This window comes from Suillus bovinus (genome assembly GCF_016758785.1).
Source record: "Suillus bovinus strain UH-Sbo-P2 chromosome Unknown EDB93scaffold_87, whole genome shotgun sequence".
In the NCBI taxonomy this organism is placed as follows: Eukaryota; Fungi; Basidiomycota; class Agaricomycetes; order Boletales; family Suillaceae; genus Suillus; species Suillus bovinus.
Window position 1 is genome coordinate 30,767 of NW_024542143.1, and position 15,748 is coordinate 46,514.

The following is a 15,748-nucleotide window of genomic DNA, read 5'->3' on the forward strand; positions in this document are numbered from 1 at the left end:
TGTTGTGACGCCCCAAAAATTGGGCCCCACTAGTGCTCTGTGCTCCAGCATATTGATATTAATCCCCTGAAGGCGGCAGAGCGCCAAGGCTACGCCTCTCTCTCTTTATACCATCATACCTTGCACGACTAGTCACTAACTAACATTCATAAAGCCTATCCGTAATGTCTTCAGTAATCACATATGAAGCTGCGCTGTTATTCTGGCGCATTGTCACACAGATATTCTTCAGAGAGATACGACCTCGGGGTGCCTTTAACATTCCTCGCACGGGCCCCGTCATTTTTGTCGGTGCTCCTCATTCCAATCAAGTGAGCTGTCGTTCTGCGTCTCTGTTCAAATCCCGCCGACCGTTCCTCTGTGTAGTTCCTTGATCCTCTCCTTCTCACCTTAGAGGTTTACCGCGAGACCCACCGTCACGTCCAGTTTTTAACTGCTGCTAAGAGTTTGCAGCGGAAAGCGGTAGGGTTTTTCGCTCGCCTCATGGATAGCAGTACGTTCACTGTGTCATATTTCTCACTCCCTGCTGACTTTTGTCTAGTCCCTGTTTCTCGAGCTTCAGACGAGGCCAAATCGGGAACTGGCTTAGTATACCTATCTCCGGATGATCCTTGTCTAGTCCTCGGGGAGGGCACCATGTTCAAAACTGAGTTTTCCCCAAGAATGCAAATCATGCTTCCAAAGTCAGTCAACTCAGCCGTCGCTGAGGTCGTCGAAGTCATTTCAGATACGGAGTTGCGCATCAAGAAAGAATTTGGAGGGGACAGTGGCAAAGGAACGACTCGCATCCGGGAAACAATTGCCGAAGGCCGAAAAAACGGGAATACAGGCTTAGCGTTCAAGGTTTTGCCATTTATTGACCAGCAAGAAATGTATCGTGGCGTATATCAGAAATTGAAGGAGGGAGGGTGCATTGGCATATTCCCCGAAGGCAAGCTCACTAATTAATTTCATTGCAGCGTTTCGTTACATTGTTGACCCCTTAGGTGGAAGCCACGACAGAACGGATCTACTCCCTCTCAAAGCTGGTGTCTCCATCATGGCGTTAGGTGCCATGGCCAACGATCCAACTGTGCAAGTCAAGATTGTACCTGTCGGTCTATCATATTTCCATGCCCATCGCTTCCGCTCTCGTGCTGTTGTAGAATTCGGAACTGCTCTCGATGTGCCTGCTGAGCTAGTCGAGATGTTCAAAGAAGGTGGTAACAAAAAGCGTGAAGCCGTCGCGAAGTTCTTGAATCTTATCTATGACGGGCTGAAGACAGTGACGATTCGTGCCCCAGATTATGACACGCTTATGGTGCGTCCCTGCCGTCATTTACTCAAGTAAGCGAGAACCGAATGTCATGCAGCTTATTCAAGCCGTCCGCCGATTATACAAGACACCGGGGCAATATCTTACCTTGGGACAAGTCGTCGAACTGAATAGGCGCTTCTTGGAAGGCTACACGCACTTCAAAGATGAGCCCCGGGTACAGAAACTTCGGACAGACGTTTTGAAGTATAATCGCTTGATTCGTGATCTGGGAATTCGTGATCACCAAGTACGTCTACGAGCCGACCCCCAATTTGTGCACCAACTCACGTTTTTCACAAGGTCCCACGAGCACAGAAGGCGAGCTGGAAAACGCTCGGCTTACTCGTCTATCGCCTCGTGCTCCTGATGATCTGGACGTCATTGGCTTTGCCAGGAGTCATACTTAATGGGCCTATGTTTATCTTGGCATCAATTATTTCACGTCAAAAAGCTAAAGGTGTGCATTGACGCTTATTATATTTGATTAATTACTCAAAACACCAATTCCCCTTCAGAGGCACTGGCTGCATCAGTAGTCAAAGTGGCCGGTCGCGATGTGCTCGCAACGTGGAAGATTCTCATTTCGCTTGGTATCGCTCCAGTCATGTATGCTTTCTATGCCATAGTTGCGACAATAGTCGCCGTGAAAGCCAACGCTTCTCTAACCGCGAGGATATGGACACCCTTCCTGGTGATCTTGGCTTTGCCGTTCATGAATTACGCCACCCTCAAGTTTGGTGAGGCTGGTATGGACGTACTAAAGTGAGGTTTTAGAAGACCCGCTACGAAATTATCCACTAACGCGGTTCGATTTCCGTAGATCTTTGCGGCCCTTGATAGTGGCGTTGATCCCCGGTCAACAGCGGTCCTTTGACAAAGCGAAGGCCATGAGAGTTCGACTTTCTAATGAAGTTGCCGAGGTTATCAATGAGTTTGGCCCAAAGATTTACGATGATTTCGATCAGGCAAGTTCACAGGAACTTGATTGATGCCTGGTGTTGACCATCAGATTAGTTCCGCATTTTGGTCCCTGCGAGCGCACCTCCTTCGACGGGCAATCCCGGGATTTGGCGGAGAAAGAGCAGCGTGGGGCAAGTCGATGCTCAAGGAAATTTGCTGATTCATCCTATGGTGAGCATGTTCAGGTATCTCTGGTCACACCCTCATGACCGCTGCACAGACATGGATCGATGAACGGCTCTTCGGATGGAGCCGTAGCGCTAAATGTGGAACAAGCGCATGGGGGGGAAGCACGCCAACTCAGGACAGCAGCAGACCGGCGACGCCTGACCTCTCCGATGACGAAGACCATGGAGATTATGATCATGCCGTCAGCTATATATCCGCGTATGAGGATGCTTCGAGGCACAAGGTTCGGCAGGGATCATACGCAGATCTCCAGCGACTTCGAATGACCGCTACTACTCAGCCAAGCGCTTCTTCGAGCTCGAGCGGTGTCCGCCTTGACGACTCCCAGTCTCTGCACATGCGACAGGGCTCACGGCAGCGAAAGCACAGCTTATCTGACCTCATTCCGGTCGAGCGCATTGGGTCCGTAGATCGGCAAGAGACATTTGAAGATATGACTATGAGCTTGAACAAAGAAGCAGGCAGACAATCGTAAGGTGCGATAATGTGACTATGGTAAAGGACTGTATAAATTGCATGTGAGGTATGAAGTATTACATTGCGATTGCCAGGCAGGTATAGCTGTTCATATACATATCTGTTTCACAAAGCAACGATGATAGCGATCATAACGGATAAGAACGGTGACCGAGCGTCGGAGGAGTTAGGAAGGGAGGCCTTTGATCTCGATGTAGGCATTCTGGCGAAGCATTACTTTGGAAAACTCCATGCCGCACCCGGTACAGCTGTAGCGAATATATTGAGTTTCGTCGGTGCTTGCGACGGAAAAACGTACTTGAGATATTCAGCGTGATTGAAGAACTGGGACGTGTGGTTGAGATAATCTTGGGACAGCTGTCAACGTCACCCACCTGTATGTGCGTACAGCCTCCTTGGCGAGCCTTGTAAGAACCGAGAGCTTCCCCACCTAAATCCATGCATCTAATTTCCCTCTAAAAATGCTTATTGAAATGGCGTCGCTAAAACAAAGAAACGAAACGCCCACCGTTCTACTCGAATAACCATTCATAGCGCTGGAATATCTCAATCAGCCCTTCCGCAGTAATTATCTTCACTAGAGTACACCAACTGACGGGATGTACTTTGTGATCACGTATATCGGGTTCCCTCGGGTCGAGCCACATTTCTCAACGAAAAGATATGGCTCAGTGTCAGCGTCATTGCCCGACATATGGACAGTAAAAGAAGCGCTCAGTGAATTGACAAGGGTGATCTTGTAGGTGGAGGTGGGAAAGTAAGGAATGCGAGGGGATACCCACACCATGAACGTGTTCCCCACCCTTTCCGCTATTACCAAGGGTCAATGTCAGCGGATGTAATTGCGGGGATATTGAAAGACGAAACGATATTTTTGCATAAGGGGAAACGAGGAAAGATAAGGGTACACATGTTACGTCCATAAATGTCCGAATTCATTCAGTCGATCTCGATGCTTCGATGTGCCTTGCCGCTGGAAGGAATATTTTTGGGCGGAGTATAACGGGAGAAAACTGACCAGAACATGTAAGTATATCTATCCCTGAATGCAAGCAATGATAATGACATGACAAGTTGTTACTACAGATTCGTGCTTCCCGCAGTCAAAACTTCTACACCAGTCTCTGTGATACTAGAACATTGATAAGCGAGGTGTCAGATAAGTTGCCTTCAACGGGCGCTCACAGTAAAGTTTCCTCAAACTGAGCGCTACGTTTCCCATCCACCGTGGTAGCAGTCCAGTTGTCAGGCCAATGGTGTGTGTCCCAATTGGAACCTAAGTTGATCATCTGATTATAACCGTGCATGAGGTTCGGCTCCGGGAAGCATGAGGCAGCTTACCGGCTCTATTGTAAAGCACTAGTTTGAATGAGGTTAGCAGTCCAGAAAAATTTGTCGTTAGCTTCCTTACCATTCCGGGTTTCATGGTACCAATTGCTTTGTTCTTTGCGTAGTGTGGAATATTAGGGTCCGTGTGGAATAAGTCGTTAATGCCGTGACCTGTGTACGTCCGTACGACAGCACATCCGTTGGCACGTGCAATCGGCTCGCTGCGACCCATGTAAATTTGAATTAACGTACCGAAGGGAAAATACTAACATAACTTTGCCGATGTCACGGAACAGTGCACCCGGTTTGCATATCTTGATCGCCTCATCGAGACATTGTCGAGTGGTTCGAATCAGTTTCCTGGAGTCTTCGTCTATCTCACCGACGGGGTATGTTGCATTCAAGTCGGCATGAAAGCCTAACCTTCACCTTCAAACATGGGATAAAACGGAAACACAATGTGTCCACCTACCATCATAGTAGAGCGATATATCTATCAAAACGTTAGAACATACTCAACAGACGGGATGGCGGGACACACCGAGATTGATGATGTCACCTTCTTGCAATTTCCTGCGATCAGGGATGCCATGACATATGGTTTCATTAATGGAGCTGATGCAATATAAGGACAAATCAGCAGACGAGCTCAAGACAATCTTACGTGCAGACGGATTTCGGGAAATTACGATAGTTCAAGGGTGAAGGGTATGCGTTACGGTCGATCGTAGCTTGGTGCACGACAGCATCTATCTCATCAGTAGTCACACCTGGCCGTACCATTGCTGCTGCAATATCCAGCACTTCTCGGCCAAGCTTGAGAAAAATGAGTATGATGTCAGGTTCATCAAAGCCTAAGCCTGGCTTACCCTGCACGCAACTTTCATCTTTCCAATTTGCTCCGAGTTCAATAAATAGGGAGGTTGACCCATTCGCTTCAACTCCATGATCGGTACTCCTGTAGGTGATGGTGGGAATTGTTTATTGTTATGTTCAGATTGGGTGCTATACTCTTGAGAAGGCACAAGATCCTACCATCTTCGTGTGTTGCGTAGTCAGGACGTGGAATGTGTGCTGGAACTTCACGCTTTGGAGAGAGGGGGTATACGGGTCTTAGAGTGCCCGTGTAATCGAAGTTCACGAAAGGATTGTAAGTGCCGTCTGCATAACATCAGCTAACTCGCGATCGGCGAGCACCTCTACTGACGTACCTTGTGATGGATTAGCCGCAGTGCCTGGGGAACGCACAAGATCGTGGATAATTTTGTGGGATTTCTGGTAGATGCGGAGGGAATGAAATGTACATGAGGTGCGTGCGGTGCCTGCGTTTACATCGTACTTACCCCTGTCAAAAGTGTGGCGTTTTCAATGCTTCCACACAGATTGATATCGTGATCGACTCACAGTTACTTTTGAAGCACTCCTGTCCGCAGAAAAAAGAACCACGGATACCCAGCCTATTGCGAGTCGACGAAGTTCAGCGCTGACAGCAGGATGCAACATGGTGTGTGACATACTTGTTGCACGTGGGGCATTCGAGCCGAGACGGTGGGTTCCCATGTGGGCAATTGGAGCTCTGGCAGAGCACCGTGGCTGAACTCATCTTCCTTGTCAAGTAGATAAAAATTTTAGAGTGACTGCGGCCGAGCGCTGTGCAACCACACGAAGTAGCTTGTGGTGTGGCACGTGACGCGGATTTCTCCGACGCGACGCGGGTTTACTGTATAATCTTTCGACATTTATTCCATCCTGAAGGTAAGTTTTGTCATCCCACATACATATGTTATACAATTATGCCGTGATCTTCTTGAATTAGGATATCACAAAGGACATGACTGTCCAAAGTTCCGTCTGCCTCACGCTCCCAACGTGCCTCTGATCTTACCGTTGGTGCGACCCTTCAACGTGTTTTAAAGGCGCTAAACCTTACAAAGATTCCCCCTATCACGCAGAGCCTGATTAAGTATGATGTCCGTCTGCTCGCTAAGAGATTATCCGCAAGCGCACGCTTTTTTTTAAAGGTTTGAACGGCCCGAATGACTTTTGGTACAGCACCGTCCAATGCCATCAGATCGCTGATCGCCTGAGGGCCGGGATACGAGTACAACACAACCACATGTCTTCTATACCATCATTTCTGTCCCTTTATCACTTGGCTGGGTCAAGGGGAGCACCACACTGGGTCTCATTTGACAAGCCTTTGTCAGTATAAACATGATCGAGGTGAGCATTCGCTTTGTAACATTAGGCGCACGATGCTAAGTATTCGATTGTAACGATATGATGGCGGGTATTAAATGTGATCGATGATAAGTGTGTATAAGATGATTCAGAATAAAGCGAATTAACAATATACGAGTGGTCTATGTGGAGATATAAAAATTATGCTGAGGACGCCTAAAGAGAGCAGTAAATCACAACAATGCGGCCAAGGGTACAAGCACAAATCAGGTAGCGAAGCGGATCATAAGTAGGGAAATGAAAGGATGGAGATAGCGCCCAAGTCAATGCACAAGGGCGCTTGCTGCACGTGAGCCTTGGCCCCCAGGGTAAGGGCTTTTGTGCCACTCCACGGTCAACGACGCCGAGGTTCAAAGTCAACTTTGAACGACGTCATTCTGTCGTTGGCAGCCTTCCAGAGCTGCTTGAAATGGGCATGCCCAAAGATTTCAAGGAGGGAGGCCTGGTTATTGGTTATCCACTGCACGGAGGGGAGACCCCGAGTGGTGGTATAGGTGCCCTGAGGTAGTTGCTCCTCGTACACGAGGGTCACAACACCAGTGAGTAGACATTGGATAAGATTCAGGATGTCGGTGATGGGTTGGACGATGAGGCGCTGGGTGGCAAAGATGTCGCTGTGGAACACCATTTGCCACTGAACGCGTCGCTCCGGAGAAAAAAAGGAAGATGCATGTGTGGGGAGTTGAAGGCGCAACTTGGGGCTCAAAGGGAGCCCATTGGGGGAGCGCCATGGAGAAGGTGCTTCTACGGTGAAGAGCATACGAGTATCGGCGGCGACTTCGGCGTCTTGCCACCCATGGTGCTGAATTAGTTGGGCTTTTAGCGACATCAACCATTTATGAGCACGAGCATAAGTGGTGCCTAAAGCTTCCGCTGTGGTCAACGGAATGCCTGTACGACGAGCCCAGTTATCCATATTGCGGACATCACTGGAAAAATGAACTTGAGCAGTGGATGATGTAGGCGTTTGCATGTTGGGGGTACTGTTACTGGGTTGATAGAGATCCGTGAGCCTCTGAACAAAATTTATAGGTAAAAAAACGTACTTGTCCATTGTAAGACAAGTCAAATTGTTCGGGAGAAAGTGAGGCCTGCCCTTTACCAGGAGCAAGGTTGTATATTGATAAAGAGAAAGTAAGGAAGATGCAGGGCAAGATGTGTGACCTCGAGGAGTCTGATAGTGAACCTGGCTTTTGAGGGCACAAGGGTACTATAAACGCATGGTGTTACCGGCCTTTTGAAGGGTGCGCTGGCGGGCGTGGGTCCCGCCACTATAATTGGCCATTCGTAGCGATTGCGACCCGACATGTCCAGAGAACGAAACACGTTTTTTCGTCTCCAGCTAACTCCTTTTTATCTCCAAATTCAGACTTAATTGTATAAATTCATCTATAATACTTTCCTAAATTGAATAATTCAGTACGAAATTTATCACAGGGTCGGCGCAAAATTACCTTCGATAGTGGTTGCACGCCGATATTGCACTGATATATTGATTATATGTTCGGACCCGACTGTCCCTTCTAAAACACTTTCCCCGACGCTGAAGTTCACCAAGAACAAAAATGTTAACTATATGATACCTACTCGCATAGCAACGGTGACCAAAGCTAGAAGGACAAAGACTGCCCAAAGCTAGTGACAAAGAGTACTAAATGTGATCCCCAGTGTTCCCGCACTAGTCATGGCTAAATAGTTTCGCAGGCGCGGGAGCCAAGAAATTTCTGTGTGTCACATTGTCAAACAGCAGGCTGTCCACGGCATCCCACCTGTCACCTTCCGAGTTGCTACGTACGACCATATGCGTTCCCTTCAAAAATTCATGACTTGTGACAGGAACAGTTTGGGTGATAATAAAGCATTGCGTGGATGTCAACTACTCAAGGTTGTTGTATCTACCTTTTAAATAAAATCCCTGAGTGTCTCAATCGTTGATCCGTGCAGTACCTACGCTCTGAGTCGACAGTGATGTTCACCGAAAAGTTGCAAGCGCCCATATATGTTCCTGATCTCACGTGATCTTGGAGTCATATGTACTACTAGTCATCCATCATCTGTGCAAGGAACGAAATTGAAGGAACGCTAATACCTCCCCAGTACCTTCAAATTGCTCCCTTTGACATGCCGGGTCTTGCAACTACGGAGGCAAACACATCAGCATCTGCATCTGCATCCCATGTGGTTTCTTTCGATATCTGCGAAACTTACGCTTCATTCCTAAAAAATGAGGAGGTGCAACTTTCTTATCTCGTCATTGTTGTAATGCTCATACAAAGACCAGCTATCGCCTCCCCTGGCTGCGATTCTCTCCCTGAGCAAACTAATCGAGACATCCGATGGTATCGTGTCATGTTCCTTCCTATAGTGCCACGTTAACTCAGAAGATGACAGCCGGGACCATGCTTGAGCTAGTGAAAGCTCTAAATGACGGTGCAGAAGCTTTGAAGGCCTCGACTTCTAATCCAATCAGTTTGAACGCTGGGTGCGAATTGTTCATCGCGTTTGTCACATTGCTCCCGCATGATTCGGCAGTTAGTCCCGTCCGCCTATCTTCGTTTCTCAGACTGACAATCACAAAAGAGCTTCTCCGATCTTAAACTAGAGTTCGTCAGACAAGGCCAAAAATATGCTGCTGAGGCTCTCACTTATCGCGATAAAATTGCGAGCCTTGCGCTCGGTTTCATCAAAGATGACTCGGTGGTATGTTCTGCACGTGCTTCCTCGTCGTATGATCCCTCATGTCAACGGGAAGATCCTGACTCATTCCTATTCGAGAGTCGTGATGAAAACCCTGCTCCGTGCCCACGAGAGAAAGAGAATATCGGTCTACGTGACCGAAGCACGGCCTCGAGGCTTAGGGTTCGCTCTTATGCTCTGTAACTCCAAAGAAGACTAATGTGCTCATTGAAAGCTTGCGAACATACGAAGAACTTACTGCCGCCGGTATACCCTGCACGGTAGTATTAGATTCGGCAGTCTCATATGTCATGGACAAGGTAGACTTCGTTCTAGTGGGATCAGAAGCTGTCGTAGAAAGTGGCGGCCTGATAAATGCCGTCGGTAGTAACCAGATCGCAATCATTGCACAAGCCGCGAATATCCCATTTTATGCCCTCGCTGAGAGGTAATTTTAGTATCGCGATGCACTTCTCCGGAGCTCATGGAATCCTGGATTTACAGTTACAAATTCCATCGTCTATTCCCACTATCACAGTATGACCTGCCAACGCACACATCCAATATCTTGTCTTTCCCGTTGTCCTCGGGAGGTAGTATTGGGTTCCCTTCTACCGTGGGCGCGATCAAATCAACAAATGAACAGTCCAGTAATACCGACTATATACGACGAATGACGCACGAACAAATTGCGTGCAACCCTGGAGTGGACTATACCAGGTGTGTGAATTGATGGTATCATGAACACGTTCTGATGGAGGAATACAAGGCCGGACCTGATTACACTGGTATTCTCCGACGTTGGCAGCTTGACTCCTGAAGGGGTCAGCCAATATGTTGTGGGGATGTTTGCAGGATAATAAAATTGTCCGTTTATCCCTCATCACCAAACTTCGCCTTCATCCGCCGATAGGCACGATAGAGTTTACAATTAGCCTTTATCACTTTCAAGATCAGTTGCAGATCACCATGCGTGTAAAGGGAACTTCTCTGTGGTGCAAGGTTAATCAAGAGGAGGAGCGTCAAATTATTCTGGAGTTCAACCGCATTGGCGGCCGCCCTTGAGATGAAACATGCGTAATCCTGCGGGAGACCCAGCCCAATACTTCGGGGCCATCAGTCTGATTCTGGATGATAAAGGTGAGTATTTTCGGGAATTATAATGTGACAGGTCGCGATATGAGCGCGAGACTGGTGCAAAATATTCGGGAGCAGCTGCTCAAATCTTCCAAAGGAATTCCGAAGACTGCCCAGACTACTTTGAAAATTATCAGGAAAATGGAGTAGAACGGAATCCCTCAACCTATAACGTCTTCCAATTGCAGCGCCACTCAAAAATACAATAAAAGATTCTAATGCTTCCCGGGCAGTGATGTAAGATATTCGGGATGCCGTCCCGACAACGAGTGAGTGGACGCATGATGCAACTTGTTGTGTTTGATCCTCGAACTCGGGCAGAAACACCTCTTCGTTAGATGAAGTTCGGCTGTCGCCGCTGTGGAGACTCATTTGGGTTTTTAGCTTTTTAGCAAACCCATTCGCTAGATAAACGGGACCAAATTTCTCAACTGGCTGTCCCGATATGTATATCCCAGAGTGACTGGTGGAGCCAAAATTGTTCCGAGGAGCATCAGATGGTTCCTCCGTGCCACACGTTGACGCTGCAACTAGCTGGCTATAGATCTGTTCGAACGGTCCGATGCTAAATCAGTGATTTCCCGACGAGATCTGCATCACCTGTTCTCGAATTTTCGCTTTAGTTTGATTTTGTCCTGTGGCTTATAAAGAGGCAGCTATTTCGTCCAACAATCCCAGGTCCACTCTCATCTTCCAACTTTTCCCCATGTGTCACTGGCGAAGGTCGGTCAATGCCTGACCTATGATCTGAGTCGTTGCTTACTCTGGTCCCTGTCTTCTGTTCAGAGTTCGTAATACGTACAGCCAATGCGGCCATGTTTTCGACCTGGTGAGCATATTCGGTTGGATGTCTTTGCTATGGTTGACGCTATTCAGGCCGATGAAATGGTTAGCTACAGACATAAACATTGAAAACATACTGCTCACACGCTTTTAGATCCGATGTGATGATCGTTATTGCAAATTTAGCTCATCTCATTCGAGTACTTGCGTGCCGCCTTCGTGCACGACAACATGCTGGCAATAGTGGGTACCTCGTGGCTGTTGTTTGCAAGGGTCGGAAAGCTGACTAGATCGTTTGACACGTCATAGTCGACAGTTCCCCCAACAATTTAGTGAGGCTTGAACGCTATGAGGGCATGTCTGATTCGACGCTGACCACTATGTTGCAGACCGCCTCATCGACTCGCTTTGTCCTGGCTGCATACAGGCGGGCAAAGGCCGATAAGGTTTGACGTCCAGAGGGCGTTACAGTAGATAGGACGAGAGAGTTGTTGGGAATATTTGGACGATGGCGATGAGGATGCATCGATGATCGGTGATTAGAATAGCGGTGCGGAAAGATCGATGGATATGACATTTTCTTGCAATTTCCACTATATGTTTTGGCAGATCTTGATGATTGTTCTAGTGATTTATGAAGATATATTTTGTTGATCATCCTGACTGCTTGCCATCGTACAAGATATGAAAGAACGAGATGCGAAGTCGACCAGGGGAGAAGAGGGAGCGACTTCGGCCACTGTTGTAATTATTTCGTAACAATTGGCTCATGTAGGAGGTAAGGACAAGCAAGCGGAGTAATCCCCACTGAGGATTTTCGCTACTCAAACCTATACCAATTGATGAGATTTAGTTTGGGGGTGGTGTGGTGGAGGGATTACAAGCTTTAGAGAGCAACCCGAATCAGAAGGCGTGCGACAGGCACGTCACACAATAGATGATACTAGTACTTTGAGCACAGTACAAATGGGCTTCTGGTGATTCTGCTTGTCAAAAATATTCGGAGAAAGACAAGTAGCGAAGTAAGCGGAAATAAGAAAAATTTGATCGTGAAGCAAGGGGATTCCTTGATTTCCAAGGTACCCCTACCAGAGGGATGGCAAGGCCAGAACTTGGACACGAGGCAGACCTCGCTGTGTACGGTGAGGGAGGAGATGAATATCCGCGGCTGTAAGTTTCGGAAAGAACTCAGAATCCACTTTGCTGTAATTCTGATTGTCCCCGAACGCGGGATTTGTTAACCTGTGTCACGGAGACGGGATAAACTAGAATTGAAAATACAACCATGCGTGCTCGGTTCAACTAAAATTTGAATGAATACTTTTCGAGTGATCAGCGTGCACTTTCACTCGCCATTCACCCGAAATTTGAGAACAATTCCAAGTTTTCGACTCGGAGGCAGTGAACACGCTAGGGGGCCTCATCTCAGAACTTGCACAGCTTTACGTGATCTTTAGGCAATCGTGGCGTTCCTCTTCTTTTACCTCTCTCCTTTGGGTGACAACACCACATATATCATGCAATCTCAGTGGGTATTTCCGATATCAGCTCTCCAGCTGACCCCAAGTGTTGTCACATCATCCTACACCGTCGCGAAGGAGTTGTATGATCGATCTAGGGGCGTCGAATTTTTGTTCCGTCTGGGTTCTTCCCTTGGACTGTTAGCCCTTTGTCAATTACTGCCTCTCGATCTTCTTTTCACCCCCGTTTCATTCCGCAGGCCCACTTCCGCCATGTTCACAGCCGCGACCTGGTTTCACCGCTTTTTTATGAGATATTCCATGGAAGATTATCACAGACAGGTATTCTTATCTCACAATTCCTAAATGATGCGGACGACGTTCCTTCTAGGACGTTGCAGCTTCCTGTATATTCCTTGCAACAAAGACGGAGGAGTGTGGACGCAAGCTTCGCGACGTCGCAAGAGTCTGTCAGGCTAAGATTACAGGGAAAGATGTTTCCCTCATACACAGCGAGAGCCCAGCATGTAACATGTCCTTCTTGCTCCAACTGAGCTCATTTGTCCCCAGGAAGTTGATCAGCTACAAAACGTCATTCTCCTCACAGAAGAAGTTCTCCTCGAGGCGCTTTGCTTTGATTTCGTAGCCCCGAGCCCTCACGCCGAGTTAATCGATCTTTTTGATGCCTACCAGGAAGACTCTCGAGTTCATGATTACGCCTGGAGTATTGCTCACGATTCGTAAGTCAGTCGTCTCAAACTTACAGAGGCGAATCATTGTCTCAATTCATGTGCCAGTTATCGGACACCATTATGCATCTTATTCCCTCCTCGTATCATCGCATGTACTTGCTACGTTCTGGCGCAGCGAGCTGTTGATGGGCCTCATTCAGCTTCTCTGGATGCCCGAATCTCCGCATCTCCGCCTTCAGCATCCCTTCCGACACCTCCTTCTCATAAACCCGCTTCACCTGATGCTTCTCGCTTCGCAGTTGAATATTACGGGTTCACAGAAGATGACATAGCCAAGGTCTCAGGTAGGTCGATCGGAACTGGCAACCAATCATAACTGAGGAATTTGGGTACGTGTTAGATGCCTTGGGCATACTGCTTGAATACTATTCAGCCCAAGATATGCAGAACGCGCCGCATGTGGCGCCTTTAACTATGGTTTGATGACCCACCGTAGTATTGACCCTGCACGGTCTGAAATAAGGTTCACAGATTTCCCCTCCCACAAGTTCTCTACGCCCAACACTTTATGAACCTTTCTCTCAGGTTCCACAGCTATTATCGCAATCGGCATCTTTCCCCCCCGCAGGCACCAGTAACAGAACACCAATTTCATCATACGGGGGTAATACGCCCGCCAAGACACCATTGCACGTTGCTGAACAGCTGGAAAGGGCCCTCCCAGAACCAGCAAAGAAAATAATAGGCCGGCTGGATCTTAGCTAGACTTCACGGCCGCGCAAAGAATTTCTGGAGCAACGTTTATACTTGTGGGAGACGGACTGATGAATGATAGTGATTTGCTGTTCATCTATTTTTGGGACGTGTTACATTGAATTACAATCAGATCTCTGAAAATCCTGGAGGTGCCTTGGCTGTTTTTAACTGATCGGGAGTACTAGAGGATAGTTATCGTGGTGGCTAAGATGAAAACGAAGCACTCGGCGTAACCTTCTCAAATTGGAAGGGAAACAACAGATCGGTAGACCTACAATAATAGTGAGCGCGCATGCTCGACCTGCTTCAAACAAATAGAATCGAATGACGCGGATCTACCCATCTCCAGCCCAGAGGGTCAATTTCGACTTATCAGTGACGGCGAGATCGGATACTGAGGCTGTGAGATGATGACTAGGATAAGCTGGCTCAATGCGAACTTCTGGCACCTCCCAACCTCCAGGAAGCCCCATTGCTGAACAAAGCCAGAATAGTAGGAGTTGTAAAACAGATGGATCGTGAGAGTCATGGCAGTACACTGGAGAAACAAACGCTGCAGTCCACCCTAAATCCCGAGGCTCAGCGGAAAACACTGCTGGGCGACTAAATCCAGCTCACCGTTCGAGAATACTCCGAAGACCCAATGCGTATAAGTGCTTACGACAAACCATGGACAGCTTCTGGTGATACAGCAGTCCCATAACTGGTGGGTGGCGTGAGTATGTAATTCATCAGCAAGAGCAGCGGCGTCTCACCTTCCACCATAGCCTTTCATGGGGTGCAGTAGGACGTTCGTGCCACGGCGACGAAGATGACCCAAAGGACTGGTGACATACGTTAGCAGCGAATCCTTCGATACTGTTAGCCGTCCCTACTGATTGGCGTTTGCAAAATAGGTCAAGATCGCGGTCAGAGAGGATCCAAGGGGGCTGAATGAAGATGCTCATGGCATTCCGACAATGCCGCTCATCATCATAATCCACTAGTTGGGACCACGTTATACATTTGAGGAGGGCGTGATCCGTGTCATCTGCATCAGAAGCAAAGGACCAAGCTTTTGTCTCAGGGTAGAGGAGATGCACGGCTCGTCGCACGGTTTCCAACGGAAGAAGATCTATCCACGTGAACAATCTTCAATTATGATTAGCTAACGGCAGGGAGTCAAGTTCATGATTGTTACCGCTTGAGGCTATCAGCCCGGGCTAGACTGATAGACGGAATCTGATAGAAAGGTGGGCAAGGCACCGTGAAGCGCTCACCCGTTTCTTTGTCCTCGTCTTCTTCCCCGAGCGACACGCACGGAACAAATTCGTCCGTCCCTAACAACAATTCAGACCTGGAAAAACCGTATCATGAGAATTCGTACAGTCTTGACAATACTCATTGAATAGCTCGAGCCGAAGTGGATAGATTGCTCTTAGCTTCCTGTATCGGCGGGGAAGAGCGTGTAGAGCGGCGTCAACGCTGGGCTGAGATGAGCTCAGATTGATGGACACGAGGCGCGCTTCCTGTATGTAGAATCTCAGATTATCAGGAGCTCTCCAAGCCATAAGCGTAAAGTTTTAACTGTGAACGAGTCACAGAACGCATGCACAGGATGAGCGGGGGATTCGGGTAAACTTCTTGAAGGCATGTCATTAGGTATCAAAATATATAGTTGTTCGATGGTTATTGTACGCGGCCAGACACAAAAGTACAAGGAACAGTCTGTGGTAACAAGTTGTCGGTAGGCAAACGGAGAACAACAACTT

The 15,748-nt window shown here is 47.9% G+C and overlaps 7 protein-coding genes across 7 annotated transcripts; 3 read left to right on the forward strand and 4 right to left on the reverse strand.

Moving 5' to 3' along the window:
• The first annotated feature begins 7 nt into the window (after positions 1 to 7).
• EDB93DRAFT_901659 (glycerol-3-phosphate O-acyltransferase) lies at positions 8 to 3,014 on the forward strand. The gene is made up of 11 exons (XM_041457874.1): positions 8 to 311; positions 367 to 493; positions 542 to 931; positions 987 to 1,300; positions 1,353 to 1,544; positions 1,598 to 1,754; positions 1,813 to 2,059; positions 2,118 to 2,262; positions 2,312 to 2,428; positions 2,478 to 2,941; positions 2,998 to 3,014. The coding sequence occupies exons 1-10, from the start codon at positions 165 to 167 to the stop codon at positions 2,919 to 2,921; spliced, it is 2,280 nt and encodes a 759-aa protein (XP_041302792.1). The 5' UTR covers positions 8 to 164; the 3' UTR covers positions 2,922 to 2,941; positions 2,998 to 3,014.
• A 75-nt stretch (positions 3,015 to 3,089) lies between these two features.
• On the reverse strand, positions 3,090 to 3,378 carry EDB93DRAFT_1093824 (uncharacterized protein; the record flags this gene model as incomplete). Its single annotated transcript, XM_041446545.1, has 3 exons — positions 3,090 to 3,171; positions 3,222 to 3,247; positions 3,298 to 3,378. Coding segments are annotated over 3 exons (189 nt in total), but the record flags the coding sequence as incomplete, so codon positions are not given.
• A 412-nt stretch (positions 3,379 to 3,790) lies between these two features.
• Positions 3,791 to 5,912, reverse strand: EDB93DRAFT_1176245 (methionine aminopeptidase). Its single transcript, XM_041450509.1, has 14 exons — positions 5,770 to 5,912; positions 5,656 to 5,709; positions 5,464 to 5,528; positions 5,288 to 5,413; positions 5,122 to 5,210; positions 4,917 to 5,068; positions 4,794 to 4,867; positions 4,725 to 4,745; positions 4,523 to 4,670; positions 4,335 to 4,473; positions 4,265 to 4,282; positions 4,109 to 4,212; positions 3,990 to 4,055; positions 3,791 to 3,936 (listed from the first exon to the last, which is right to left on the reverse strand). The coding sequence occupies exons 1-13, from the start codon at positions 5,853 to 5,855 to the stop codon at positions 4,004 to 4,006; spliced, it is 1,128 nt and encodes a 375-aa protein (XP_041302794.1). The 5' UTR covers positions 5,856 to 5,912; the 3' UTR covers positions 3,791 to 3,936; positions 3,990 to 4,003.
• Positions 5,913 to 6,827: 915 nt separating this feature from the next.
• Positions 6,828 to 7,466, reverse strand: EDB93DRAFT_1107826 (uncharacterized protein; the record flags this gene model as incomplete). The annotated part of the gene is made up of 1 exon (XM_041447773.1): positions 6,828 to 7,466. The coding sequence occupies one exon, from the start codon at positions 7,464 to 7,466 to the stop codon at positions 6,828 to 6,830; it is 639 nt and encodes a 212-aa protein (XP_041302795.1).
• Positions 7,467 to 8,614: 1,148 nt separating this feature from the next.
• EDB93DRAFT_1093796 (uncharacterized protein) lies at positions 8,615 to 10,029 on the forward strand (the record flags this gene model as incomplete). Its single annotated transcript, XM_041446543.1, has 8 exons — positions 8,615 to 8,725; positions 8,775 to 8,832; positions 8,885 to 9,024; positions 9,074 to 9,193; positions 9,246 to 9,352; positions 9,405 to 9,617; positions 9,674 to 9,889; positions 9,939 to 10,029. The coding sequence occupies 8 exons, from the start codon at positions 8,615 to 8,617 to the stop codon at positions 10,027 to 10,029; spliced, it is 1,056 nt and encodes a 351-aa protein (XP_041302796.1).
• A 2,447-nt stretch (positions 10,030 to 12,476) lies between these two features.
• Positions 12,477 to 14,066, forward strand: EDB93DRAFT_1176278 (cyclin-like protein). The gene is made up of 7 exons (XM_041450510.1): positions 12,477 to 12,749; positions 12,810 to 12,891; positions 12,941 to 13,072; positions 13,120 to 13,289; positions 13,347 to 13,585; positions 13,642 to 13,718; positions 13,773 to 14,066. Exons 1-7 carry the CDS (start codon positions 12,607 to 12,609, stop codon positions 14,004 to 14,006), a joined length of 1,077 nt encoding a protein of 358 aa, XP_041302797.1. The 5' UTR covers positions 12,477 to 12,606; the 3' UTR covers positions 14,007 to 14,066.
• Positions 14,067 to 14,332: 266 nt separating this feature from the next.
• EDB93DRAFT_1093800 (uncharacterized protein) lies at positions 14,333 to 15,547 on the reverse strand (the record flags this gene model as incomplete). Its single annotated transcript, XM_041446544.1, has 5 exons — positions 14,333 to 14,562; positions 14,616 to 14,700; positions 14,753 to 15,128; positions 15,178 to 15,316; positions 15,364 to 15,547. 5 exons carry the CDS (start codon positions 15,545 to 15,547, stop codon positions 14,333 to 14,335), a joined length of 1,014 nt encoding a protein of 337 aa, XP_041302798.1.
• Between the last annotated feature and the right edge of the window lie 201 nt (positions 15,548 to 15,748).

Coding starts and splice junctions, on each gene's coding strand:
- EDB93DRAFT_1176278 (XM_041450510.1), top strand. CDS start 12,607: ATGCAATCTCAGTGGGTATTTCCGATATCAGCTCTCCAGCTGACCCCA. Junction 13,290..13,346: donor TGGAGTATTGCTCACGATTC/GTAAGTCAGTCG, acceptor TTCATGTGCCAG/TTATCGGACACCATTATGCA. Junction 13,719..13,772: donor ATGTGGCGCCTTTAACTATG/GTTTGATGACCC, acceptor TAAGGTTCACAG/ATTTCCCCTCCCACAAGTTC.
- EDB93DRAFT_901659 (XM_041457874.1), top strand. CDS start 165: ATGTCTTCAGTAATCACATATGAAGCTGCGCTGTTATTCTGGCGCATT. Junction 494..541: donor CGCTCGCCTCATGGATAGCA/GTACGTTCACTG, acceptor ACTTTTGTCTAG/TCCCTGTTTCTCGAGCTTCA. Junction 2,060..2,117: donor GCTGGTATGGACGTACTAAA/GTGAGGTTTTAG, acceptor CGATTTCCGTAG/ATCTTTGCGGCCCTTGATAG.
- EDB93DRAFT_1176245 (XM_041450509.1), bottom strand. CDS start 5,855: ATGAGTTCAGCCACGGTGCTCTGCCAGAGCTCCAATTGCCCACATGGG. Junction 5,529..5,655: donor GAGTGCTTCAAAAGTAACTG/TGAGTCGATCAC, acceptor CCGCATCTACCA/GAAATCCCACAAAATTATCC. Junction 4,671..4,724: donor TATATCGCTCTACTATGATG/GTAGGTGGACAC, acceptor GGTGAAGGTTAG/GCTTTCATGCCGACTTGAAT.